The sequence below is a fragment of the Macaca mulatta genome, chromosome 18, assembly GCF_049350105.2.
Source record: "Macaca mulatta isolate MMU2019108-1 chromosome 18, T2T-MMU8v2.0, whole genome shotgun sequence".
In the NCBI taxonomy this organism is placed as follows: Eukaryota; Metazoa; Chordata; class Mammalia; order Primates; family Cercopithecidae; genus Macaca; species Macaca mulatta.
In genome coordinates this window covers 61,340,552-61,367,558 of record NC_133423.1, presented here as the reverse complement: position 1 = coordinate 61,367,558, position 27,007 = coordinate 61,340,552, and the positions used below count along the sequence as shown (strand labels likewise).

At 34.6% G+C, this 27,007-nt stretch overlaps 1 protein-coding gene across 1 annotated transcript; it reads right to left on the bottom strand.

Moving 5' to 3' along the window:
- Positions 1-1,302: 1,302 nt before the first annotated feature.
- On the bottom strand, positions 1,303-27,007 carry DSC1 (desmocollin 1). The gene is made up of 16 exons (XM_077975098.1): positions 26,999-27,007; positions 26,012-26,096; positions 24,049-24,251; positions 22,742-22,861; positions 21,478-21,633; positions 19,934-20,078; positions 17,043-17,209; positions 15,090-15,224; positions 13,459-13,644; positions 11,494-11,753; positions 11,201-11,343; positions 6,038-6,250; positions 5,346-5,585; positions 3,721-3,842; positions 2,749-2,997; positions 1,303-1,895 (listed from the first exon to the last, which is right to left on the bottom strand). The coding sequence occupies exons 1-16, from the start codon at positions 27,005-27,007 to the stop codon at positions 1,698-1,700; spliced, it is 2,631 nt and encodes an 876-aa protein (XP_077831224.1). The 3' UTR covers positions 1,303-1,697.

Genomic DNA, 27,007 nt, shown 5'->3' with positions numbered 1-27,007 from the left:
ATGGATACCCTGTAAAATAAAACCTGATTTATTAAAATCACTTTTTCTTTTGATCCAATATCCAGTTTCATATCAAGAAGCACCTTTAATTTGGAACTGAGAATAAGAAGACTAGTCCCAACATTTTTTTAAAAGCCACTCATTTTTAAAAATAGTTAACTAGTTAATAGATTTTTTTAAGTCTTTGTGTTTTCTGGATGAGAAATTTCCATACTGTTATTGTTTATAGATTTATAGAGTTTGCCACAAATGGCTATGAAAATGCTATTTAAATATATAGTTTCTTTTTAGATTAATAAAATATACTATCCTGTTAAAATGTTTTACATTCAAAATTATTTCTGAATGTGTGCATTCATTTTTTCATTATTCCACAAATGTTTGGTAAGTGTTGCAGTAATAGATTTCATTTTTTCTCTTTTTTTTTTGAGACAGAGTTTTGTTCTTGTTGCCCGGGCTGGAGTACAATGGCACAATCTCAGCTCACCGCAACCTCCGCCTCCCAGGTTCAAGCGATTCTCCTGCCTCAGCCTCCCGAGTAGCTGGGATTACAGTCATGCACCACCACGTCCGGCTAATTTCTTGTATTTTTAGTAGAGACGGGGTTTCTCATAAACATTCTAGTCCCTAATTCTGACTGCCCATTTTCTTAAAGTAACTATAAATTTAGGTTGAGTCTTAACTATTAATACAGATGGTAATTCAATTTTGGGCATATTCAAGGTGCTAATCTCTGTATATCAGAGTTGCAGCCTAATGCCATCAGGGCTAGTTGTCCAAATGCTTGGAGATGGCAGGTGGCAACTACAGATAAGGTGGGCCTATGCCAAACTCAAGAGTGAATGTTTTTGCTAACGTATTTATGTTTTTAAAATGTTAGTAGTAAGCCATATTGAGCAAATGAAACATATTTGTGAGCCTAAGTCAACCCAGGAACCTCGGGGTTGTAATTCTTTCATGGAAATCTTTTCAGGTAATCTTCGTAAAATCTCTGCCCCTCAAGTTTGCTGTGAGCTTGTTCTGGTCCTTATCTTTCCAATAATCCCAGAAGTTGAAGGGACCTGATAACAAATCCACATGGGCAGAGGTCCAAGGACCGAGCTCTGAAGGATCCTGAAAGAAAACAATGCTGGGAGCACTGCTCTGAGGAGTACAAAAGTGTAAAAGAGAAATGAGCTTAATCACCAAACTGAAGACTGCACTGACGAATACTTAAAAGTCCTTTTTAAACCACTCAGGTGGAGAGAATGCAATTATCTGGCCCCAAAGAAAATATTTCTAAGAACATAATTCTCCCCAAGATTTTGAAGAAAATATTTAATTCATACATCTACAACACAAATTCATCTTTCATTGGCCTCTATAATACCCGGCTTTCCCAAATGTTCTTCCACAGCACAAAAAGTAACATCAGTTTTCAAATACAAGGTGCAAGAAAGTATACAGTACAGTCATGACTAGGGCAATATATACATGCACCTAAAAGAGAATTAACAAACAAAACCTTGATTTCTAGAGAACACGGAAGTTATACCAGACAAGGAGAATGTAGGGGAATCTCATATTTATAGTACCCTTACCTATACATGATGAAGTTTACCTCCATAAACAAAAACATTAGCAGATGCTGCTAACATTCTGCATGTAATAAACTCCTACTTATGCATCTGTGGATATTACACTGTTAAAAGGCACATTTATTTCTTGACGCATGTCTTTGCTAATGTCCTAAATTTGGGTTCCAGTTGATCTAGAAACTCCAGTCCCTCTTCTTCCTGCCGGTCGCTGCAGCACCCTACTGAGCCGGCCAGAGAACCTTTGCCTTCATAGTTATACGAACGAACGTAGTCTTCACAATGTTTATGCTCCTCATCTTGTCCACACAAATACACCTTCTGTATCAAAAAAGAGCACATTTTATTATTTTTTTAAAAAACACCTAAACATATTAGCAGAAAAATGATGTCTTTGATTTACCTTTTACTGTTTAATTTTTAATCAGAGTGTGTCCTCTAATCGATTCCTATATATAAAAAATGCACAGGATTGGTCTGTATTATAGTCACTCTTAAAATATAGCAAATAAATAAATGCTTCTAGTGAGCACATTTAGAAAAATTAAGACTACACGTATATCACACAACTCATTTATAATTTTCCATTTGAACATAAAACATGTATATTTGAAATTTATCTTTGTAGCTTCTTCACATATTTGAAGAAAACCAATATAGGCTATGATTCCTATGTTTATACACTACTATATAACTGTGATAGTGTAATATATTAAACTGGCTAACATCAAACCTATACTGATTAATCTGAACATAAAACAAAACAAGGAACTAAAACTCAAAATAAAAGCTCAACAATTTATCTGGTTGATTTTGATAGCCAGGACTTCATAACCACACAAAGAACTCAAGCACACTGAGAAATGTTTGTAATTTATGATCCATTCATTCCTATATAATAAATATTTCACTCTAGGTGGTTTTTCTGTTAATTTTTAGGGAAGAAGCTGTCAACTTTTTATCCTTTGTAAACACATCTACATATGGCACTCCTAGATAAACTTTCGTAAACTGTTTCTCTTTGGGTTTAAACCAGACATCCACATCTATGATAATCCAACATTTAAAAGATGTTGACTTCCAGGTATATGAGGAGTAAAACTTTTGGGAAATTCTGATTTATAACTAGCATTTAACTTCCATGTAATATGACCTCGAAGACAGTGGCACTTACTTCGCCAAGCCGAGGTTGGGTGAAACTCTGCCAGTCTGTGTATGCGTATCTGCCAGTATCTCCCTGCCCCACTCCCTTGACAGACTCCAAGGTCTGATGTCCACCTCCTTTGCTGGAATCCAAAGTGTAGCCTCCTTTGACCATCTCAAAACTTTGCTGTGTTTTGATTCCCTGGCCACCAACAGTACCAACAGACATGCTTGTGTCACAAATGTTGGATGTCTGCATGGGGAGTCTAATATTTGCTTCCTGAAAGTAAAATTAGAGTGATAAAGTGAATTTGAAAAATGCAAACTAACCACTCATTTTCATTTTTTTCACCATAGGCAAATCACTTGCCTGCTGTGCCTCTCTGTTCCTCACACATAAAATCAGAATAATAGTATCACAGGTGTGATGGGTTGAACTGAGTCCCCTAAAAATTCATATGTCCTAACCCTCAGTGACTCAGAATGTGAACTTATTTGGAAATAGGGTCATTGTAGATGCAATTAGTTAAGATGAGGTTATATGGGATTAGAGTAGGTCCCTAAGTTAATACGACCAGTATCCTTATAAAAAGGGGACATTTGGACACAGACATGTACACAGGGAGAACACCATATGAAGATCTAATTTACACTGCCATAAGCCAGGGAATTGGCAGAAGCTAGGAAAGGGTCCTGGAACAGATCTCTCCCCAGTTCCTTCAGAGGGAGCATGGACCTGCCAACACCTTGATCTCTGATTTCTAGTCTCCGGATCTGTGAAACAATCCTTTTCTCTTGTTTAAGTCACTCAGTTTGTTGTGACAACCCTAGCCCTGTAGAATTGGGAGGTTTAAATGATTTAAAACATTGAGGACACTTGAAATTCTGCTTAGCATAGTAAGTGCTCAATAAACATTAGTGATATTATCACTGACATTGTTGTATAATAATCTGTCATCATTTGTTCACCATACAATTCAAAGGGATGTGAAATCTGATTTACCGTTACTTCTTCTCCAGGTCCTTCAGTATTTGATACAATTAAATTTTGCTGGGCTATGTCTTCTGGAAAACATTTCTTGACTGTTCTCTTAGCAGTGACACAGAAACATGTAAACAGAATACCTAAAAAGCAAAAAAGATCAAAGTAAAACACAGACATTAAATCATTTGATTACATGATTTTTTAAAAGTCTTCTTGCATATGTCTCAAAAAATTCATTCCACAAATTGAGTTCTTTAGGTCACAAGATTTAAAAACAGAATATTTTTAAAATGTATTTATACTATTTGTAGCTTAAAGAGATAAATAGTACTCTCTTTCCAGGTCCAGAATTAACTTATGTGTGTCTTTTATTTCTTCTACATTGAAATGGTAACTTCATCTAACTGAAGTTTAAGATAGCATCATTAGTAGTTAAAATCACACAGAACACACTTAAAGGGCTTAGAATAACAAGACGAAGAACATTAGGCATAAATACAAACAAGAAAGGCAATTACATAAAATTGGTGTCCAGTTTCAAAAGTGTACATCAACTAATAAAGTGCTAAGAGGAATATCCAGTTTAATCTGAAACTCAGATCAATGAATTAGGATACAGTAAAGATTATAGGAAAAGTTCGTAAATGCAAACGGGTTCTTTAGAGTCAGAGGAGAGAGTAAGAAAAAGAAAAGGAAAGGAAGAAAGAAACAGAAAGAAAGAGAGAGAAAAAGGCAGACTTAATTAAGCGTGGACAATATTTCTATTACTTTTGTACCTCCAAATAACAGTTTGCAAAATCTTAGCATCCTTTGCCTGTATTGCTTTTCCTCAGTGGCTCACGTGACCATTTTCCACTCATGGAAGTCTTACGATGATGCTAAATCACTTCATTAATAATATGGAACATAAATATCTGAGTAAATTTTGGAATAGCTCTGTTTTCACAAATTCTTTTTCTATGTGTGTATTCCCTACATAAACATGGCCGGTTCAAAGACTATATTATTTTATATGGATGGAATCTTAATAGTTTTATCCAGCTTCTTCATTTTACACATGGAAAAATGAGTTCAAAAAAGAGGAAATAATTTACCCACTGTCTCACAGATAATTATTGAAGAACTAAGGCTACCACCTCTGAAACTTACTTTAAATTTAATCTGCTGTTACTGATATGTTTCTTCTATCACTCAAAGCGCCAAGACATAATATAGATACAATTTTTTTTTTTTTTTTTTTCTGAGACGGAGTCTCGCTCTGTCGCCCAGGTTGGAGTGCAGTGGCCGGATCTCAGCTCACTGCAAGCTCCGCCTCCCGGGTTTACGCCATTCTCCTGCCTCAGCCTCCCGAGTAGCTGGGACTACAGGCGCCCGCCACCTCGCCCGGCTAGTTTTTCTGTATTTTTTAGTAGAGACGGGGTTTCACCGTGTTAGCCAGGATGGTCTCGATCTCCTGACCTCGTGATCCGCCCGTCTCGGCCTCCCAAAGTGTTGGGATTACAGGCTTGAGCCACCGCGCCCGGCCTACAGTATTTTTAAAAGAACACATTTCCCAGAGGCTATTAATATAAAAAACTTCCATGTTTTAAAAATATTAGATAAAATTTTAGCTAACACATTCTAGATAATGATAATATACTTACATAATAACAATACAGAACCCAACACCATAGCAAGAATAGCCCATCTTCCAAGTATTACATTTGGTCTAACATCTCTTGCACTTTTATCGTTCATTCTACACTCAGATGGAGTTGAACAGTCACATACTCTCACTGTTAACACATGTGTTGCAACTAAACCGTGCCTGTCTTTTATTTGAATAGGCACAGAATAAGAGTTATAATCAAGATTTTGTCGTTGGCGAAGAATGGCTGTTTTACCTAGGGAAAAAAAGAGAGAATATATACAGATAGGATGTTTAGATAGCAATATTATTCTTACTTGATGTTCTCAGTGGACGGGAATCAATTTAGAATATAAACCCTAATTTTTCGTTTTTTTTTTTTTAATTTTTGATTTCTCAGAAGAGCCAGAAAAGTAATTTATGTTGCTTTATGCTGATATTAAACTAATCTATACTTAATATGCTGCTCAAATGTTAATTAGAAAGGGACTTACATGTTTTCTTAAAGGATATTCAGAACAAGAGTCTAAGCTCACCATAATGGCATCAATTTTTTTTTTTTTTTTTGAAAAACAAGGTATTGTTGTTTTTAGGGTTAATAAAATAATTTCCTTAAATAAATGTATATTTATTATGATAAACTAAGGTGAAAGGACCATCACCAATCTGAAGTCCCTACTGACTATAACATTTAGCATAATTACATACCATCCTTTTGTTCTAGATTCCAGTTTTTACTGGCAGAGTTATTCAGAAAGAATTGAAAAGGTGGTCCATTTTCAGGTCCATCTGGATCTACAGGTTCCAGAACAGCAAAATCCTTATTATTCTGACAAATGGTCACTTCTTTATCAATTTGAGGTGGGTGATCATTGTAATCATCCAAATGAACTACTAATGTTCCAGTGCAAGATCGGCCAACTAAGATAAATTAAAAATAGGTTATTTCTTCACATGAAAATGCATTTATTTTCAACAATTTATAAAATACACAGTTGACATCTGCTTTCTACTAGCTGTCTGAGCTTGAGTTTGTATACATGCTTCCCGGATTTCAAACATCAAGGCTACAAAATAGGGACACGTCATTTTTCTTTGAAGACTAGGGCTGAATCAGGTAATTTCTTCAGGTACTTTTCAGAATTAAAAGGTATGAGATTATGAAGAAGGTCACTACAGAATGACCTGTTGAAAATCAAATGGATGTCTTAAATCCTTCTTTATGCGGCGTATGTATTCATCCTTTTACATTTGGTTATCAATCACTTTCTCGGCTTCCTCATTGCATCATATACTTTTTGCCCAAACCTTGAAAACGTCTTTAGAAATGCACTAGGTGTTTCCCTTCCTGTCTGCTTTGTAGGTTGCCACTCCTAGGAATACTTTTCTCCTCTTCTTTGCCAGGGAACACACTATTATCTTCAAGAATCTACTCAAATGTCACCTCCTCATGAAACTTGTGACTTCCACAGACAATGGCAGCCATATTCCAGTGCTTCCTCAGAACCCTTTGCTAATACCTTGGCTCACACACTGAACTGCAAAAATAGCATAGTAAGTTGTATTCACCTTGAGAGCCTAGTGATTTGCCCAGTACTTCCCAGCTAACTATAACTTTATACTAACACATTGAACATAATGCAGTTCCTATTTTAACTTTATACTAACACATTGAACATAATGCAGTTCCTATTTTTATACTTGAAAACGTTGAATTGAATAAGCCAGAAAAATAAGTTTTCATCTCTGCCCTAATGCCATTCATATGTTCTTGACAACAGGAACTGTCTCATACTCACCTGTTGATTGCCACTATTAATGGCCTAAGACTTCACACATAGTATTTTTAGTTAAAATAGTGCCCATTATATGTGTTTAAGAGATAATGAAATTCAGAAACATGTCAAATCCCACCATTTGTCAAAGGATAATAAACTATAATAAATGATAAGATATCAAAATTGAAATAAACAGAAAGGTAATTGATGCAGTTTTTCATGTTTTTGCTTTAAATATTGGTCCACATTCTGAAACACGTCTGTTGAATTTATCATAAAGACTACTATAACTCCCATGCAAATATAATTTATTTTTCTTTTTAATTTGAAATAACCCTGAGTCATATCATGTAGTGTATTTCAGGAAAATTTTTTTCTGGTGAATAACTACAAAATTAATTTATTCAGTGATTTTTAAACTAATTGTTTAAATAAACTAACTACTATTTATGCTTATTTTAAAACTATCTGAACAAGTTTAAAAATATCCAGAAATAAAACAGAGATATAGCTATTAGGAGAAGAAATGTACAATAGCATATAAATACTTTGAGACTGCCAGAAAACAGCAAATAAATTTGAATATAAGTAACAACTTTAAAATCAGCAAACTAACAAAGAAATGAATAATGTGAAAAAGAGGGCTTTATAAAGTAAAAAATTTAGTTACATGCACTACAGATGAGTTGATATATATAGTATAATTTCACCTTTTAAAATTTAAGCAGAAAGCCTTTCTCTTTGTAGAAAAATGGTGAGAAAACACACTTTAAAAATCCAATAAAATGTGGTAATTATAGGAATATAAATCAAGATTTATTTAATCACATATTCAACCAACATTTATCCCATAACTTACTCTTTTCTATTGCAGTCTCTGTTTTAAGCATGTTGATAAAAACAGAGTGAAAGATGCTTGAAACTATTTACATGGAAGGCAATCAAAGCTAAAGCTGAGAAGGTCTTAGAACAGGGGTGTCCAAAATTTTGGCTTCTCTGGGCCACACTGAAAACAGAATTGTCTTGGGCCACACATAAAATACACTAACACCAATGATAGCTGATGAGCTAAAAAATATATGTTGCAAGCAAATCTTATAATGTTTCAAGAAAGCTTGTGAATTTTTGTTGGGTCACATTCAAAGCCATGCTGCGCTGCATGCTGCCTGCAGGCCACAGGTTGGACAAGCTTGTCTTAGAAGATATCAAAAATTATAAGAGGTTGATGGTTAGTTTTTATTTTACCCCTGGGAAGAGCTAAACAGCCAAAAATAAGTAATTACTGATAATAGCTGAGCATGGTGAAAGGTCATTGGGTGCGTTTATTACTTCTAAAACTTACCATAAATTAAGCACATAAGCAAATGCCAAGTATAAATAAGTAAGAAACATCACAAACACAGAGCTAGAAAGTACACCTTGGGTTAACTAAAAATCTTCATAACACTTCAACAGCAATTCTGAAAAGCAGTAGTTTTTTCATTGCTACTCAAATGTTTCAGTAACTAGAATCACTACATTATAAATCAGCCTATTCTATAAATTTTAAAATTGTTAAAATATTTAAATTTTTACTTACTAAGCTACAATATGCCTCCTAATAATTTCCTATAATTTGCTCATGTTCTTTTTGGACTATCCATGCAAAACGTTTGCCACTTCTACATGACAACCCTTAAATATTTGTTATCTTAAGAAAATCCTTTCTGCAGAAGGGAAGAATAAAGAAGCACTTAGTAAATGTTTAATCTCAATTTTCTACATTAAAACCAGTTTTTCCAAGTGCTAATTATGTCCCTAGAATTGTAAAGCTTTTTGTAGTGAAATTTATAACCTGGAGATTCATAGGACTCTCAAACAACAAAGGAATGACAAATATCAGCACCTGCACTGTGTGTACGTATACCACATTTTCTGCCAGATACTTGGAAAGGGATGGTTTACAAAGAAAAACAGTCTTTCTACAAAATTGAACTCATAATTAATCTCGTTAAGAGAACAGGATATACATGAGAAACAATGAAAGCAGCCTTTTCTACAGAAGCTACACCATATATGATAATTGTTATTCCCAGGTCAAAAGGTGTTTAGAGAAGAACTGAATCCAGACTAATGGAAACAATCAAAAACCTTGTCATTGCCATTTATTTGAAGAAGTTAAGGGACCTGAATTTCAGACAGGAGGAGCAATGCTACTCTAGGTGGAAGGCATGTAAAACAGTGCTTTCTCGACTGACAGCCTGACTGACAGAGGATTGACACAAGAAAGAAAGTTGGATTCTAAGAAAAGTAGAAGAATACCTAGATTATCATCCAGGAATATTCATGAGCATCAGAGCAAAGTGTGTGTGTGTGTGTGTGTGTGTGTATTAAAGTTCAAAGAAACAAAATCCTTCATATCACTATATGGTTTTTCACTAAAATGTGTAACATCCTTATCTTTACTTTTTCTTAAGCACACCCAGGTTATCTTATAGCCATGGAATATAAATTTGTTAAAGTTTGCTTTTTATTTTCTTACACTATGATGACTGTGCTTATAGACATTGTCTTTTAGCACCAAAAAACAAAATTAATTTTTAAATACTGTGTTCTCCATAATTTTCTCTGCTTCAGACATTATTTTATTTTTAAAAAATTACACCTCTGCATTTCTGTAATCTCTTCTCTTTCATCCTTAATCTGAGCAGCTCTTAACTGATCTCCACTTCTGATAATATCCGTACATTCTTTATGAGGAAAGTTCTCACACCATAGAATCTCTTGTGAAAATATAATAATTCTATAGTTGATATCATGTAAGAATTTGGCCTTATCTTAACATTCTTAATTTCCATGTCAGCTTGTCTAATACTTAGAACTTAATAGACAAACCAACAGTTGCGGAATAAATGAGTAAACATAAAGTATTCTTTGCAATCATAGAAAAAAATAGGGTATAATATCTGAGAACACATTGTTTGCATTTTGTTATAAAAAAAGTCAAAAGGACAAATAAATAAGCATGAACATTTTCACTACTGCCAACTTGTGTTAATTACCATGGAATTTGATATGTATTTATTAATACATTCACCCATTCCTTCTAAAGAAATGCAATAGATGCAGTAAAAAAAACTATAGCATTGCTGTTTCAGCTAGTTTGTGTCGAACATCCAGCATATGCAGATAAAAAGAGTGGAAACCTTCTTGGATTAGGCACGTAGTCAAAAGAATAGGCTACGTTATAAAAGCCCAAGTTCATTTATCTTTATTATTTATGGCAATTCGCCACAATTTATGGTAAATTTGTCATCAATATGATAAAATGAAACAGTGTAGCTTCTACTTATATTTTTATCATCCTTTTAATATGTTTCCCATATTTTTATGATGTATACATTAATAGAGTAGAACATGTACATAAATACATATGATAGCAAATATTTAAAAACATTCATAAATATATATTTAAACATACTAACAAGTGGTTTACTGATAGAAATGTGTATGTTCAAAAGAAGTTCCAGATCACTACTTTACTATATTTGGAGGACATTCTTTACAGAATTGATTCTAAAATTGACCTTGGTAAAAGATTGTAAACCACCACAAAAGACTTAAGTCATTGTTTGACCATTCCTTTATAAAATAGGATAAATGATTCGTTCTCCATTAAGAGAAGCTCAGAACAAACTTACTTTGAACCCACCTGTTTTAGGTGTGTTGAACCCTTTCAGCAAGCTCAAATCATAACGTATCTAAACCTGTACTTCTGAAAAAAACGGTGATCCTTGAGTATGCCACCATTTCCTCAGCAGAAATTAATAATATAGATCATCTTTTAAATCTTAGACCTTAATTTTAATTGTGATGCAATTACATTTAAATTTATTGTGATATAATTAAGCCTTAAGCTTTGGTCATTCACTACCTCATAGCTTTGCATTATAGATGCACTGGAGCCAAAACTGGGTGATCTCCAATAACATGAATAATAATAATGCAAACACTGTTTGAATTATGTTTTGTCTAGAAATAAACAGATTTCACCCAAGGTTTCCTTAAAAACATATTCTATATTTATACTTTGTCTGTAGAAAATGGCACTCACCTGCATCCACTGCAACAACTGAAATATTGTATTGGTTGTTTTTTACAAATTTGGATTCTCTATCTAGTACTTTTAAAGTTCTCAAGTCGCCAGTGTGTTCATTAATTTCAAACCAGTGATCTTCATCCCCTAACTTCTGATACCTAATTTTTAGAAATCAAATATAAATGGTCAAATCAAAGAAGGGACATGATCTTAAAATCTGTCATTTTGAAAATACAAGAAACATTCCTAATTTTAAAATCAATTTACATAACAATTAAAACTAAGGAGCTTTTTGAAAAGTACATCACCTTAAGCCTTCACCACTGGCTGCTTCCGGGTCCAGCGCTTTGTATCCAAGGAGTTCTTGGCCAGCTGGGAAGCCATCTTGACTCTGAATAACTTTCACTGGAGGGTGGCATTCAGGGCCCTCATCATTGTCTATAATTTTAACGGTGACAGTTGTAGTGCACATTGTAGGAGTTTGTGAGTTCGCTGCTTTAGAGAATTGTGCCTCGTTAACTACACCAACTTTCAAAATAACTTGGCGATTGACTTCATAGTTCAATGGCTGTTAAATAAGCATACCTTAATAAGTCAATATATAACATTATATATAAGGCTTCTAATTTCAAATTTTTCTACAAAGAAATATCATTTTTACATTTAAAATGTAACCCAAAGTTAGGGCTAACACAGTTAAAGACTAATAATTAGCTTCCTAAAGTGACAAACATTGCCAAATGCAAAATTGTTGATTCTTGGATTCAACCCATTTTTCTTCTCATTTTTCTTTTGGAAGATCTTGCCTTCAGCCTTTTTGATTTTAAGTTTAAATATTAACAGAAATGCAAGATAAGTGTATGAAAAAAGTCAGATGATTTCATTGCTTATTATATGGGATAACAGTGACTACTAAATTGTCTTCAAACTAAGTATATAAAATAATTAGATAGAAAGTTGGCTATAATACAGCAGTTACTCTATGCCTGAGTCAAAAGATAGAATGATATTTAACAGCACCTTTTCAAAGCACATTAGATTTCAGGCTGTTCAGTTCCTGATGAAAGCGCTTGGTCCTTAATGTGATTGGCTGTGTCCCCACCCAAATCTCAACCAGATTTGTATCTCCCAGAATTCCCACCTGTTGTGGGAGGGACCCAGGGCAAAGCAGTTGAATCATGGGAGCCAGTCTTTCCTGTGCTATTCTTGTGATAGTGAATAAGTCTCACAAGAGCTGATGGGTTTATCAGGGGTTTCTGCTTTTGCTTCTGCCTCATTTTTCTCTTGCTGCTGCCATGTGAGAAGTGCCTTTTGCCTCCCGCCATGATTCTGAGGCCTTCCCAGCCATGTGAAACTGTAAGTCCAATTAAACCTCTCTTTGTTCCCAGTTTCAGGTTTGTCTTTATCAGCCACATGAAAACAAACTAATACAGTCCTAAACTGAATAATTAGAAATAATCCTAAAACAACATTTAAAGGGTGAAAAAAATAAATAAGTAAAGGGGGAAAAAACCTGCAACCAGAAAAGGAAAAGAAATAAAGAAAGAAAAAGTAGATAGTAAAATAATTAAAGAATATTTTCTAAAAATCTTATCAGGAGAACACAATGTCTGCCTGAACCTTCTGAGGACTTACATTGTCTCTAAGAAATTAATGAAGGAAGCTATGTAAGAAGTTAGTGAGAGCTATGGATAGATGGACTAAAAAAAAAATTAGGTCCAGTTAAAGTAATCATCCTAGAAACCAGTAATTGCAATTAAATTTTTAAAATCCAAAGCAATGGCTACCTGGAATACAGGGGGATTAATGGGAAAAGTTGCTGAATATTTAGTGCAATAGTCTCTCTTGCAGAATACATCATAGAAAGGCAAAAATAAAATATAATATGAACATGAAAGGAGTTGAATAGTTGAGGCTTGATTTCAAATGTGATTCTTCCATTTTATTCTTTTGTGTGTTCTTATAAAATACAAATTTGGACAAGTGAGTGTCTAAGACCCCTTCTAAAGCAAATAACTGGTTCAGTATTGAATATTTCTCTGTCTTGGTTTTCTTCATATAAAGAACAATGAGTTTTGTACCTGACATGACTTTCTTCTACAAGAGAAAATTAGGGTAAGAGAATAAGAAAAAAAAAAATTTATATAAACCAATATAAATCATTTGGCCTTGCATTGCAGTATTCTAGTCATATACACATAAGAATTATCTCTTAAAATCAGTGCATGAGTTAGGATATTTTAAAGCATAGCGTGATTATTTTATTTGTTTACCTTGACAACACACAACACTCCTTCATTTGTATTTGGATCTGTGCTAATTTTGAAGTTTCCATTTTCATTTCCTTGTAGGATTGTGTATACAGCCTTTGAGTGAGGAGTGTTTGGCAAATCCTGGTCCTGTACCTTCATTCTTAAAATCTCCACGTCAATTCTGTTTTCTTCTACTTCTGTAATATACTGAAAGAATTGTCCCTTATTATTATCAATTTACAACTTTGACAATGTGGCTTTATATTCTAAAACATCTATTTAAAGAAAAAATAAAGCGATGTGAAAAGCTGCCCTCAATATATTGGGAAACATTTTACAAATTGAATGCGTAGCTTAGTTCTTTCCTCCTATTCATATCTTTTCCATTCTTCAAAGGCTACTCCAAGTCTTACCTTCTGAACTTCTCTGAGATAATTTTCCTAATCATTCTAGAACTCAGATTTGTCCCTTCTCTGAACCTCCACAATATTTACAGTCTATCGTCTTCCATGTTTACACAGTAAGCACTTAATAAATGTTTTACGCTAATATATTAAACACTGAGTACTTGTAGGTAATTATAACATATGTTGGCTTCTAATTTCTGGAAGAATTGTTTTCACACCAATCTTTCCAAATGTACTTTTGATTCACTTGCAAATCTTTAGCAGAAAAGTTTTCCCTTTTTTTTTGAGACATTAAACAATAGCCCTCCACAAAAAATATCTTACAAAATCGTAAGATATTAAAGACTGAAAGAAGTAGTAAATTGAATCTGTTAGAGATAGAAGGTGAATTCATATAGAAGGATGACAGACACTGGAACGTAATAGACCTAGATTTGAATCCTGGTTATTCCTTGTATATGGTTTATTAGTATGAGATCTTGACTTAACAGACTTTCTATTTCCTCATATGAAACATGGGTTAAAATATATCCTCATATATTGTAGGGATTCATATAATAAATTACATGAATATGTCTATCACTGTGCTTGCAAGTTTTTCCTTCTCTGACTTGTGTTCTGGAATAGATTAATGACAAAATGAAAGTTTCTTTATCAAAAGTTCAGAAAAGGAGAACCATTTCCCAAAACTATGGTCATAAAATATAAACATATATATGTACACATGTACACACACACATCTATTTTTATATATATCTTATTGTTTACTGCCTAAGGAAAAGTTTGTTCACAGTACAGGAAGAGCTTGTTTGGAGTTGTGAGCCAGCCTGTACTACTGTCTCCATAGGCTAGTTCCTTATTCATCTTAAGAAGTTGAAATGTAAAGGACACCAGAGAGAGAGCCTCTCCTCCTTCACCCTACATAAAAAATTTAATGCCAAGGCATCTGATAGCCGAGCTTAACACCAAAAAAAAAAAAAAAAGAAAGAAAAAAAAGTTGAACACATGAACACATCTAGGGCTAAGAAGAAGCTCTTCAGTAGCCAAGAGCATGGTTATTTCCCTAGCATCCAGAAATAACTAGTACTTCAATTATTTGTACAGAAATCATATTTTCTCCCTATGTTATTTGTAAGTAGCAGTTATTTAAATCAAACTGTGTGATCTCACAGAGCTACCAAATTCTAGATATGGTTTTTGAAAAAGTAGATAAATCTAGATTAATGAATAGAGAGGTATACTCACAGAAGTTTCTGTGAAAGATGGTGGATTGTCATTTTCATCCTCAAGTGAAATAGTAATTGTTCCTGTATTAAATAAACCGAAAGGCTGACCACCCATGTCTCGCACTTCCATTATTAACTGGTAAGTATCACATTTCTGGAAAAAAAAGAAAAAGTACATTAATGAACACTTTTATTTCCTATAACTTGCAATTCTCACAACCACTGTTTAGATATGATTATTGTACAAATATTCATATATGTGTGTGTGTTTGTGTGTGTGTGTGTGTGTGTGTGTGTGTGTGTATTATATATTTGAGATGGCGTCTCGCTCCGTCACCCAGGCTGGAGTGCAGTGGCATGATCTTGGCTCACTGCTACCTCTGCCTCCCAGGTTCAAGCGATTCTCCTGCCTCAGCCTCCAGAGTAGCTGCGATTACAGGCGCCCGCCACCACACCCAGGTAATCTTTGTATTTTTCATAGAGACAGGGTTTTACTGTGTTGCCCAGGCTGGTCACGAATTCCTGAGCTTAGGCAATCTGCCTGCCTTGGCCTGCCAAAGTGCTGGTATTACAGGCGTGAGCCACTGTGCCTGGCCCAAATCTTCTTTTTTACATATAATTTTGTTTAAAAAGAACATAAATAAAAGTACAGAACAAGATATTGGCTGATTGGTACAATGGAAAGGTGATGTGTCTAATATAACATTTTAAAATTTAAAGCTGCTTTATTTATAATTGCCAAAACTTGAAAGCAACCAAGATGTCCTTCAGTAGGTAAATGGGTACATAAACTGGTACATCCAGACAATGAAATATTATTCAGTGCTAAAAAGAAAAGAGCTATCAAGACTTAAAAATACATGAAAGAAATTTAAAAGCATATTACTAAATGAAAGAAGCCAATCTTAAAAGGCTACATACTATATTATTTCAACTATATAACGTTCTAAAAAAGGGCAAAAGTATAGACAGTAAAAATATCAGTGGTTGTCAGGAATTAAAGAGGTAAGAAGCCATCAATAGGAGAAGTACTACAGAAGCACAATAATCCTCAACAGGATTTTAGGGCAGTGAAACCACTCTGGATGATACTATAATGACGGATGCACGTCTTTATACATTTGTTCAAACTCATAGAATATATAGCACCAAGAGTGAACCACAATGTGAGAACTATGGACTTTAGGTAATAATGATGTGTCAACATAAGTGTATCAGTTGTACCAAATATACCACTGTGGGGCAGGATGTTGATAGCAGGGAAGGCTACGTGTGGTTGGGGGGGATAGGGAGTATATGGGAACTGTCTGTATTTTCTTTATTTTGAGACGGAGTCTCGCTCTGTCTCCCAGGCTGGAGTGCAGTGGCGCGATCTCGGCTCACTGCAAGCTCCGCCTCCCGGGTTTACGCCATTCTCCTGCCTCAGCCTCCCGAGTAACTGGGACCACAGGCGCCCACCACTGCGCCCGGCTAATTTTTTTGTGTTTCTAGTAGAGACGGGGTTTCACCGTGTTAGCCAGGATGATCTCCATCTCCTGACCTCGTGATCCGCCCGCTTCAGCCTCCCAGAGTGCTGGGATTACAGGCGTGAGCCACCACGCCCAGCCTCCGTCGGTACTTTCTACTAAATTACGCTGTGAACCCAAAGCTGCTACACCAAAGTTTATTAATTTAAAAAGTTAAGCATATTGGAGTCAGATAAAATAGTTTTTTAAAAACAAAAATAAAATAAATGTAAAGCAATTTTATCATCAACAGATCAAATCAGATTACTGATTTCAAGAGAGACCCTGTCTAATATATGGTACTTTCCCAACATCTCTGTAAGGACAGAGGACATCTCCAGATAAGTCCTAACCACAGCCTACAGAAGCATGCTGAGACAGGAGGCCAGAGTGGCCATACTGCAACATTCTCTCATTCTCAGTTTAAATGTAGTTGAATGACTGGAAAGTTAATTAATCATCATTACTTCTCTATCCAGAAAAGGTGTAGTTGTGGTGATGACACCGGTATCTGGATGTATGGAGAAATGCTTTGGATGGTCTGGGATTTGTTGTAAGATTTTATATTTCAGACGAGTATGGAGAGTGTCAGGTTCATCGAGATCTGTGGCAGTCACTTGTCCCACTGAAGTTCCTGTTTAGAAAAATCCAAAAGTGATAAAAATTTCCACTCATATAACTGAATCATAAACAAAATAAAATCAAAGCATTGCTGTAGCAAATTCTGCCCAAAACCACAAGTAGATTAGTTTTACTGTTAAGTTGAAGAATGTGAAACTGTTCTAAATGTCTCCAAGCCTCCCTTACTCAGGAACTTCAGTTAGGTAGCTCCTGTGAATAACATGATTTGTATTCTACGTATATGAGAACAGTTCCCACAGTACCTTTAGAAACAGTAGTTCTGAAATTCTTTCTCTCCAAGTTCATGGGCTATTTTTAAATTTAACTTAATTTAATTTTCGATTTGGGGGTACACATGCAGGTTTGTTACAGGGGTATATTGTGCGATACTGAGGTTTGGGTTTCTAAGGATCCCATCACCAGCGTAGTGAATGTGGTACCAAATATGTAGTTTTTCAGCCCCTTCCCTCCTCCTTCCCTCCTACCTTTTGGAATCCCCATTGTTTATTGTTTCCATCTTTGTGTCTATGTGTACCCAATGTTCAACTCTCACTTATAAGTGAGAACATGTGGTATTTAGCTTTCTGTTTCTGTGTTAATTTGCTTCAAATAATGGCCTCCGGCTGCATCTCTGTTGATGCAAAAGACATGATTTTATTATTTTTTATGGCTGCATAGTATGCCATGGCCTTTGTGTACTACATTTTCTTTATCCAGTCCACCATTGAAGGGCACGTGGATTGATTTCATGTCTTTGCTATTGTGAATGGTGCTGCAATAAACATACAAGTGCAAGTGTCTTTTGGTAGCATGATTTGTTTTCCTTTGGGCATATACCTAGTAATGGCATTGCTGGCTCAAATAGTAGCTCTGTTTTTAGTTCTTTGAGCAATCTCCAAACTGCTTTCCACAGGGGATGAACTAATTTATATTCTCACCAATGGCATATAAGTGTTCGTGGACCATTTTTGAATGGGACCTTCTCTGTATACCTTGTCTCTTTTATAACCCAACTTGATAATGTTAATTAGAGAAATACCACATCTTTTCACGTAATAACAAATATTTTATCCTTTTATACTTCAATAAATGTGATGCATTATTGATGTATACAAATAATTATTAATATATGCAAGACAAAATCATACACAGCAGTCTGTATATCATTTAGACAAGCTTCATAGTCCAGACATGAGAGTGTTAGACACATTGCATTAGCATTGTGAAACAGCAGTATTATACACACATATGTACATGGAAACAGAATGGAGGAGGCCACAGGAAATAACAACTGCTCTTGCAACATTTGAAAATAAACTAGTCAGTCTTGTTACACCCCTTAGTAGTCTTGGGTCACAGTCTGGCTGCACATAGCATCAAATCAGTTTAAATTTTTTTTTCATTTTGCTGGGAAGATATGCCAAAAAAGGCAATGTTTATGTTTTATATATCAGATCACTATTTCCATGCCATGATATATTTCTGGTTCCTTGAAAATGTATTGAAACTTTATAAAGATTCAAATTATGTACAGTTTCATAAATGCACCTGTGACACATATGTACTTGCTAAAAATATAAAATATCTTTATATTTAATATGAATTGCATTTGTCTGTTGCACATTCAGATCTGTTGTGTGCTAATCTAACCAGTTAGTTACTTTATGTATCAATTAGCTACCTTCTATATGTGGGTAGCAAGATGAGCACAGAAAGGTTTTCCTTTGAGAAGTACATGATCTCATAAAACTAGAACGTTTTATGTAGTATATCCCTGAAAGTCAAACATTTTAAAATGTTCTACATAATTGTGTTTAAAATATTAATAAGGAATTCAATGGAAGCAAAAATCTAGTGTTTTCCTAAAATTGCCATCATCCTAAGCACTGGTTACAAAACTAGACTAAAATGAAAGCTAATACCCAACAGTCATTTAATAAAAAGAATTCAGGAAAACACTGATAGTATAAGATTTTAATATAAACCGGTACTACACATACATAGCCTACAAAAGTCAAATCCTTCGAATTTCAAATGTCTGTTAAAAAATATTCCTTGACACCATAAAATAGACATTCCTGTATGTTTGGTTACATCACTATTTTTGAGTATTTTTCTTGCTTAGAAGGAAAAGTTGAATTTTCCTACGTTTAGACTTCTACATATCCTTAAGTGACAGTTGTTTAAAAACCACTGAATGAATGAATGAATGAATGAATGAATGAATGAAAAAATAACATCTTATTTTGTTGGAAGAAAAAATGATCCCTGGTCCATGTGTAAATCCCCTGTAATATTCTCTATGAATTTCTGGGTGTAGTCCGTTTTATACTGAACTACGACTTTTCCCAGTGGCAAAACTGAGCAACATTTCCTTCACTGCAGACTTTCTAAGCATGCATTGGTAAACCAAACACCAACTTCAGCAACAACCCCACCCTGGAGAGAACTGAGTCAAATAAATGCTACCAGAATTATAAAATCATGATATAAAAGAGAAAATGTGTAATATTTTATCTTATGCATCTGCTTAAATTTAAGAAAGTTTGCTCAGAGTCATTTACGGCCCTTAATACAAATGTCACATAACAACAATTCCTCATGGGAAAAAGTATGTGTAATCAGAAATACCAGAAAAAGTATAAAATGCAATGATAAAAGGTAAACATCTTTAATTATAATACTTATGAAATGTCAAATAATCTTCTTATCATGCTACTATAAAATGTGAACTTACCGGATCGGCAATTTTCAGGCACAGTAAAGATAGTCATTTTGTGTTCAAAATATGGGGCGTTATCATTATCATCTTCAATTTTGATGATCAAGGGGAGTGGGTATTCTGGTGCATAGCCATCTGCGGTTGTTGCATAGCCATATAACTGAAAGAAGGGAAAATATCATCAATGTATTCTCAAATGACAAATTATGCACAAAAGTGAGCCTAGCAGTGGGGGACAATGCAACATTAAAAAAAAAAAATCATTCCCAAAGACCCGTAACTAAGAAATGATGCAATGGAGAGATAACCCACAGATGCAGTGTCTGCCTGCCATGTGGTTTCAATCCCCTCTCGGTGTTATTGCTCATTATTCTCCCACTCTGAACACCACGCACTACAGGTGTTCTCTGAATTAACTGTACGCTGTTTTACTTGTTAGAATGCATGCAGATTTCCCCCAGTTATGTTATTAACACGTGTTTTTAAAGTTTATAAAAATACAATTCTATTATGTATAGATTTACATATACAGACAAATAAATGGACATCACAGCTATTTCAGGATAATTCAATTGTAAGTTCTTTACCTATATTTTCTCATTTTTCTATTGTAAGTATGTATTTCTTCACAATAAAAATGTTAATAAAAGCATATACATATCAGAAATTTCCTTTCAAAATGAATGCCTTGTCCGCAACAGCCAGTATGTATTTAATGTCCTTTCCCTCTAAACTCCAAATTATTCCTACACCCTCCTTACGTGGTTTGTGCATAGTAAGTGTTCAGTAAATAGTTGATGAATGGATTTTCATCACTCATGGAACCAGCTAAACCTACCCAAACTGAATTCTGCATTAACTCAGTTTTTTACCACAACTAGCTCTTCTAATTTTCCCTACTGTAACCATTTCTAAATGAACTAGGATTAAAATTCCAGGCACTAAACTCCTCCCTCTCTCTCATAAATCTTCATAATCAGTTGCCAAGTTCTAGAGATTATGGCATTTTTGTGTTTCTCATGCATGTTCTCTTTTCTATTCCCATTGCCATCATTTTCATGTGACTCCAAATGCATTCTACATGTTGACCCACCAACTTTGCTGCAGTTGTTCTGACATTCCCTGTTCCAATCGATGTAACCTCAGAAGTCAGATTTTATTGAGTTTTACAATTTTAACCACAATACTCACTAATTAAACTCTTCAGTCACGAGGACTTATAATGTACAAACATGGTTGAGAGTAATTGAACTATTTTATTATAGATAACTTTAAATTCAGTAAAATTCTTTGTTATTTATCCAGGATTATAGACCAAAATATATCCTTTAAAATTCTATCATTATATTTTCTATACCTTCCCCCCCCAACTTCCCTTATTATATCCACTGTTTTTCCTCATCAATGGTAAATAGAAATTTAAAGTTTATATTGCATATTAATATCTTGAATATTAAATCAAATAATTGATTCTTATAATATGTGAACAAGCATACTTGAAAATATTAGTAAGTCGGTAATAAAGATATAATTCCCAGGAAATATTTCAATAATCCTACCGCAAACTGTTCATATTTCTCACGGTCAATGCTCCTTGTACAAAAGATATCTCCGGTGTCTTTCTCTATGTAAAACAAATTGAAGGGTTCTTTGTCCACGCCTGGTCCACTTATGGAATAAAAGATGGTGTAATTCTGTGCAGCATCAGATTGGATCTGCAGTAATAATTTAGGAATAGAACAAATATGTCATCATGAATATTTTCAACCTAACCTCTTGTGACGGTTTATTTTTTACCACTAGCCCTCTTTCCTACTCTCCTATTCTTTCTTTCTTCTGCTTAGGTGCCCATTATCTGCCAAGTTTTCCAAATTTTTATCTGCATTTTGCATTGTGCAAAGCCAGAAATTCTGTCACTTATTTGATCTCAACTTTTTTGTCATTTGTATATCTATAACATTTGTAGAGTGATACACCTTTTCAATTGTTATTTACTTATTCTTATCTTCATTTAAATAATAGTAACAGTTTCAGTGATTTTTGAATTCTTTGGAATTGAAGATTATTTGATTAATAAAGCTAGAAGTAACGCAACTTTTCTTCCACAATTAATTCCTCAAGAATTAGAAAATTTTGACCGGGCACAGTGGCTCACGCCTGTAATCCCAGCCATTTGGGAGGCCTAGGCAGGTGAATCACCTGAGATCAGGAGTCTGAGACCAAACTGGCCAACATGGCGAAACCCTGTCTCTACTAAAAATGCAAAAATTAGCCGGGCATGGTGGTGGGTGTCTGTAATCCCAGATACTCGGGAGGCTGAGGCAGAAGAATCGCTTGAACCCGGGAGGCGGAGGTTGCAGTGAGCTGAGTTCATGCCACTATATTTCAAAATTTCAAAACTGTTCTATGTTTGCATTCTAGCTATGTAGCAGTGAGGCAATCTTACTTAGTAAGCAGAAATACAGGCCATTTTTATAAAAGATGAGTGCTAGTTTAAGCAAGAGTTGAACTATGCAAAACGTGTAGGTGTGCCTTCTGTACATTAGTGTTAACAAGTCTACCATAGTATTTTGGGGAATTTAGACATAGACCTAAGAGCATCAGAAACTCCAAATATAAAACTTGTTTCTAAATGTCTAAATATGATACATGTAAGAAAGTAATAAGATATGCTGCATCACTTCTATGGGACCCTAATTCTGGTGAATAGATGATCATTACTTGTACCATTAAAGCTCTGATTCAATATGCTGTGCAATTCAAATGAAAAGTTTAAGAACCAAAAATTTGGACACGTATAAAATCAAATAAGGTGAAATGCACCTGCTGAACGTGTTGTGGAAATGGACCCAATGAGTTCTCCATCAATGAAGCTGGAATAGGAGCCCATCGTCTCTTGCTGCGCTTGAGGGCTGTGTCTTTGGTATGTCTCTTCTTAGGAGCCTACATTTGACAAGAAACAAAGAAATGTAGCATTGCTTATCATTTTTGGAACTGTGATTTTTTACACATACATCAACAAACAGATGTAAGGGTTATACATTACAATCCCATGGCTAATCAGCAAAGTATTTCTGTTGATAAGACACACACACACCTCAGACTGCATTACGTTCCCCTGTTCTACCTATTTCTCTATTTACTCAGTTAACCACCAGGAAATGTATAGGACATTTGGAAAGACGCCACCTTGAAAAGTTATAAACCCCCCTAAAATAGACAATTTATTAATAAATATTTAACGATCAACTTCATTCCACTAGGAGTGGTACAACCAAAATCTGTTAAAACCCTCACTCTACAATACAGTCATTTATACATCTATATAGACACAGGTGAGCATTTTCGGAAGTATACTTGATTTTATATAATGTGGGGATTTTACAATGTGGATACAAAATAACATTTTTTAAGTCTTAAGCATATCAAGAGGAGTTCATGTAATCAAAAAGAATTTAGTTGGGAAGTCCTCTCATAAATAGAATCATTCAAGGTTTTATAAGACGAAATTTATTGTGGTGAATTTGCTGAAAATGAGATGTGAATTCCAGCAACTTTCTCCTTCCTGCTTTCTGAACTGATCTCTACCACTCACTGCAAGAAAATGAGCCTAGAGTCAAATATTCAAACCAGTCCTGTGGATTGGCCACACCTCCACTCTCTGAAGAGAGGGGCTCCCCTATAGAATTTTCTAGTAAGATGGGAGTAAGATTTAGACAATCTCTTCTCCTCTTTAAAGAGAGACTCAAACCTGCAATCAGTAAGAAGAGAGCCGCACTGGGTGGAGCCCACATCTCCAGCCTGAATCACATTTCGCTGAGTTTTAGACCCGCCCTTGTCTTGTCCTTGCTCCTCAGGTTGGTTTGTTCTTATTGCCAAACTTGAAATCACTATTAGAAAACTTTGATATTCTTACTTTGCTCCCCGTCTACAGAGTCATTCATCTTTATAAAAGTTTATAAATGGCTCTGCCACTCCTTAAAAGTCTAGCCTTTATTTACACTAATTGTAAGTGGAAAAGACAAACTTGTCATTCAATAGCATGGATTTTAACGTGAAAGGAGTATATAACACAAAGGACTCCCATAAGCAGATTACTGTGCTAGGCTGCTTAAGCCCTTGCCTTATACCTTGTTTTCTCTTGCTGACAGTACAACTTTTATCTCTTGTTGTTCATGTCTCTCACTACCTGAAAGGAAAATGGAAAAACTTTTCCTTTCAGAAGACAAAATGAGGTCACGTGTTGTGTAAATTGAGCCATCTTCTAGAATTCTGAAGGCAGGGTCACTGGACTGGATTAGGCTGGGCGACTTGATACACTCCTCCAGATTCACTGCAGGGAAGAAGTGTCATAGCAGTTTGTCAGATGAAACAGGAGTGGAACAAGTTTTACAGGAATGACAGCCGTGAGTTAGTGCATGAGAAGCAGAAAAAGGGAGGTTACATTTGGAATGTGCTCAGCTCCTACTACTCTAAAACGTGGGGGCCATGAAAATTAAATAATTAAATTAATGGAATCACATTTTCCACTACCTTCGTCATACATTAATTTAAGAAATAAAATATTTTCCTAGTGTCACAGATTTTATTCTCTTTCCTTTGAACTCTTAATTATCGTGTGTGTGTATAAATGTATATGTGTACAAACTTGAATTTTTTATGTCATAAATGGTATAACTGTATGATGTCAGTAGATTTTGAACTTTTTGCAATAGCTTGATAGTTAAAACTATCTTGCCAAAAATAAGAAAACTAGGTGGCTCACGCCTGTAATCCCAGCACTTTGGGAGGCCAAGGTAGGAGGATCACGAGGTCAGGAGTTCTAGACCAGCCTGGCCAATATGGTGAAACTCCATCTCTACTAAAAATACAAAAATTATCCAAGCATGGCGGTGTGCACCTGTAATTCCAGCTACTCAGGAGGCTGAGTCAGGAGAATTGTTTGAACCTGAGAGGTGAAGGTTGTAGTGAGCAGAGATAGCACCACTGCACTTCAGCCCAGGCAACAGAGCAAGACTTTGTCTCAAAATAAATAAATAAATAAATAAATAAATAAATAAATAAGAAGAAAACTAGTTTATTCTTAAGTAATATTTCCCAGTAATGTTGCAAGTAATTCCACCTACTCAGGAGGCTGAGTCAGGAGAATTGCTTGAACCTGAGAGGTGAAGGTTGCAGTGAGCAGAGATAGCACCAGTGCACTTCAGCCTGGGCAACAGAGCAAGGCTTTGTCTCAAAATAAATAAATAAATAAATAAGAAGAAAACTAGTCTATTCTTAAGTAATATTTCCCAGTAATATTGCAAGTAATCTTTCTGTAATACCTTTTGAGGTTTAGTAAACCCAATGCATTGTAGTTATTATCAAATTACCTCCTTTACAGATTCATATTTAACACATTTAATGTATTTACTATGTGTCTTTAGAGTGTGGACTGTTGATTAATTTAAAAACTTAAAGCACTGGGCAAAACAACATCTGACTTGGAAAGGATACCATTTCTGTATTCAGTGTGTAATTTTTTACATGTGAACTCAAAGCCAATGAAAACTCTTGATGAAAAAATCTTTACCTTTGGACTCAGAACAACCAACTGGCTATGGTACTAAGACCCACCAAAACTTTATTTGATTTTCACAAGCTATTCTGTGAAATATGTCACGTTTATTCTTGGTGGATACTTGTTCATTGTAATCAACCTCAAGTACAAATTTTATTGGAAGCATTTAAATGTTGAGACATCCATTTCGTGTCTAATCAATTAAAGAATCTTGGCTTTGAAATTTTGGCAGCAGATTAGTTTATACAAATTAGAATGTGTTCATGGTTTTGGTGCCTTGCTTTGTTTGATGTAATCCAAGAGAATTCAGCCTTCTGATGTTTGCTAATACTTTGGCAAGAGAAGTATACAACTAACTGAGATATTTTAATTATTCCTAACCATTACCAAAAAACAAGTAGCCTATCTTTTATTGTACATCCAATGTTAACGTCAAGTAGCTACCATGTAGCTTTTAACCCAAACTTTACAAGAGCAGTCTGAAGCTAAATGTGGCAAGTTACAACTACGAAATTGTTAAAAGAGTTTCTCACCTTTGCCTACAAGTGTTTCAGCCTGAAGATGAGAAGGAACTCGAAGATAAATTTTCTGACAAGCATCGCAAAGTAATATTAAAACCTCAAAAAAAAATAAAAGAAAAAATATCAGGAATTAAATTTGATCACAAATTTTCACATTATAACTTTTTCTTATTGATAAAAATATTGTCAGTTTTGGAAACAAACTGATCATTTAATTCTTTAAATTTTTAATACTCACTTTAAAAGGAACCAGCAAAGAGAACAGCTTTAGGAATAACACTGTCATTTATTTATCAATGAAAAAATTAAGTGAATAGTAGTTCTTACAACCTAAATCATATTGTGTCAGTGCAAGAAAATATTTCACAAGCCATTGACTTTATATAGCAGTTTTACATCTCTAAGACCACTCATAAATGCCATTCTGATTTTTAGCATGAAGAAAATACTTAACTCTGAAATGCGTAATTACATATATGTCCTAATTCTCTAATCATCATTTTTACTATTTGAAGTTATAGTTAATGAAGTCTAGAAAATAGTTAAGGACTTTTTTAACCTCACAAAAAAACAATGCTCCCCAGAAATCATTGTTCTCAAATCAATTTTCAGACTGACTTGGCCAAAACTTCAAAGTCTAAACGATCTCAAATTACATGACTAATCTAAAAAGAATATATGTCAAAATATGGAGAGTATCCTTCAAATGGGTAAAGATTTTTAATTAAATTCAAGACCCAGCTATAGTTTTTAAAAACTAGGTAGTTCAAAGACATAGATACTATCTGAAAAACAAAAGAAAAGCTATCATTTCAAAAATGTCTGTAGGTTCAAAATGTATTTTGCTTCTTTTTCTCTGCATTTTCTGTTTGTTTCTTTTTACCACAATAACTGCTTTATTATTATTTAAATATAAGATAGAGTAGAGCTAGGTTTTCCGGAAACATGTAGGTTAATTTTATGATCAGCTTTCAGCTTTTCTCTGAATTCTAGAATTACGGGACCCAT

What these genes read in the sequence shown, in the direction of transcription:
- DSC1 (XM_077975098.1), bottom strand. An exon ending in AGAAATATGAACAGTTTGCG is followed by an intron (nt 20,079 to 21,477) that starts GTAGGATTATTG and finishes CCCTTCTTTCAG; the next exon opens with TTATATGGCTATGCAACAAC. An exon ending in GCCTGAAAATTGCCGATCCG is followed by an intron (nt 17,210 to 19,933) that starts GTAAGTTCACAT and finishes TTTTCTAAACAG; the next exon opens with GAACTTCAGTGGGACAAGTG.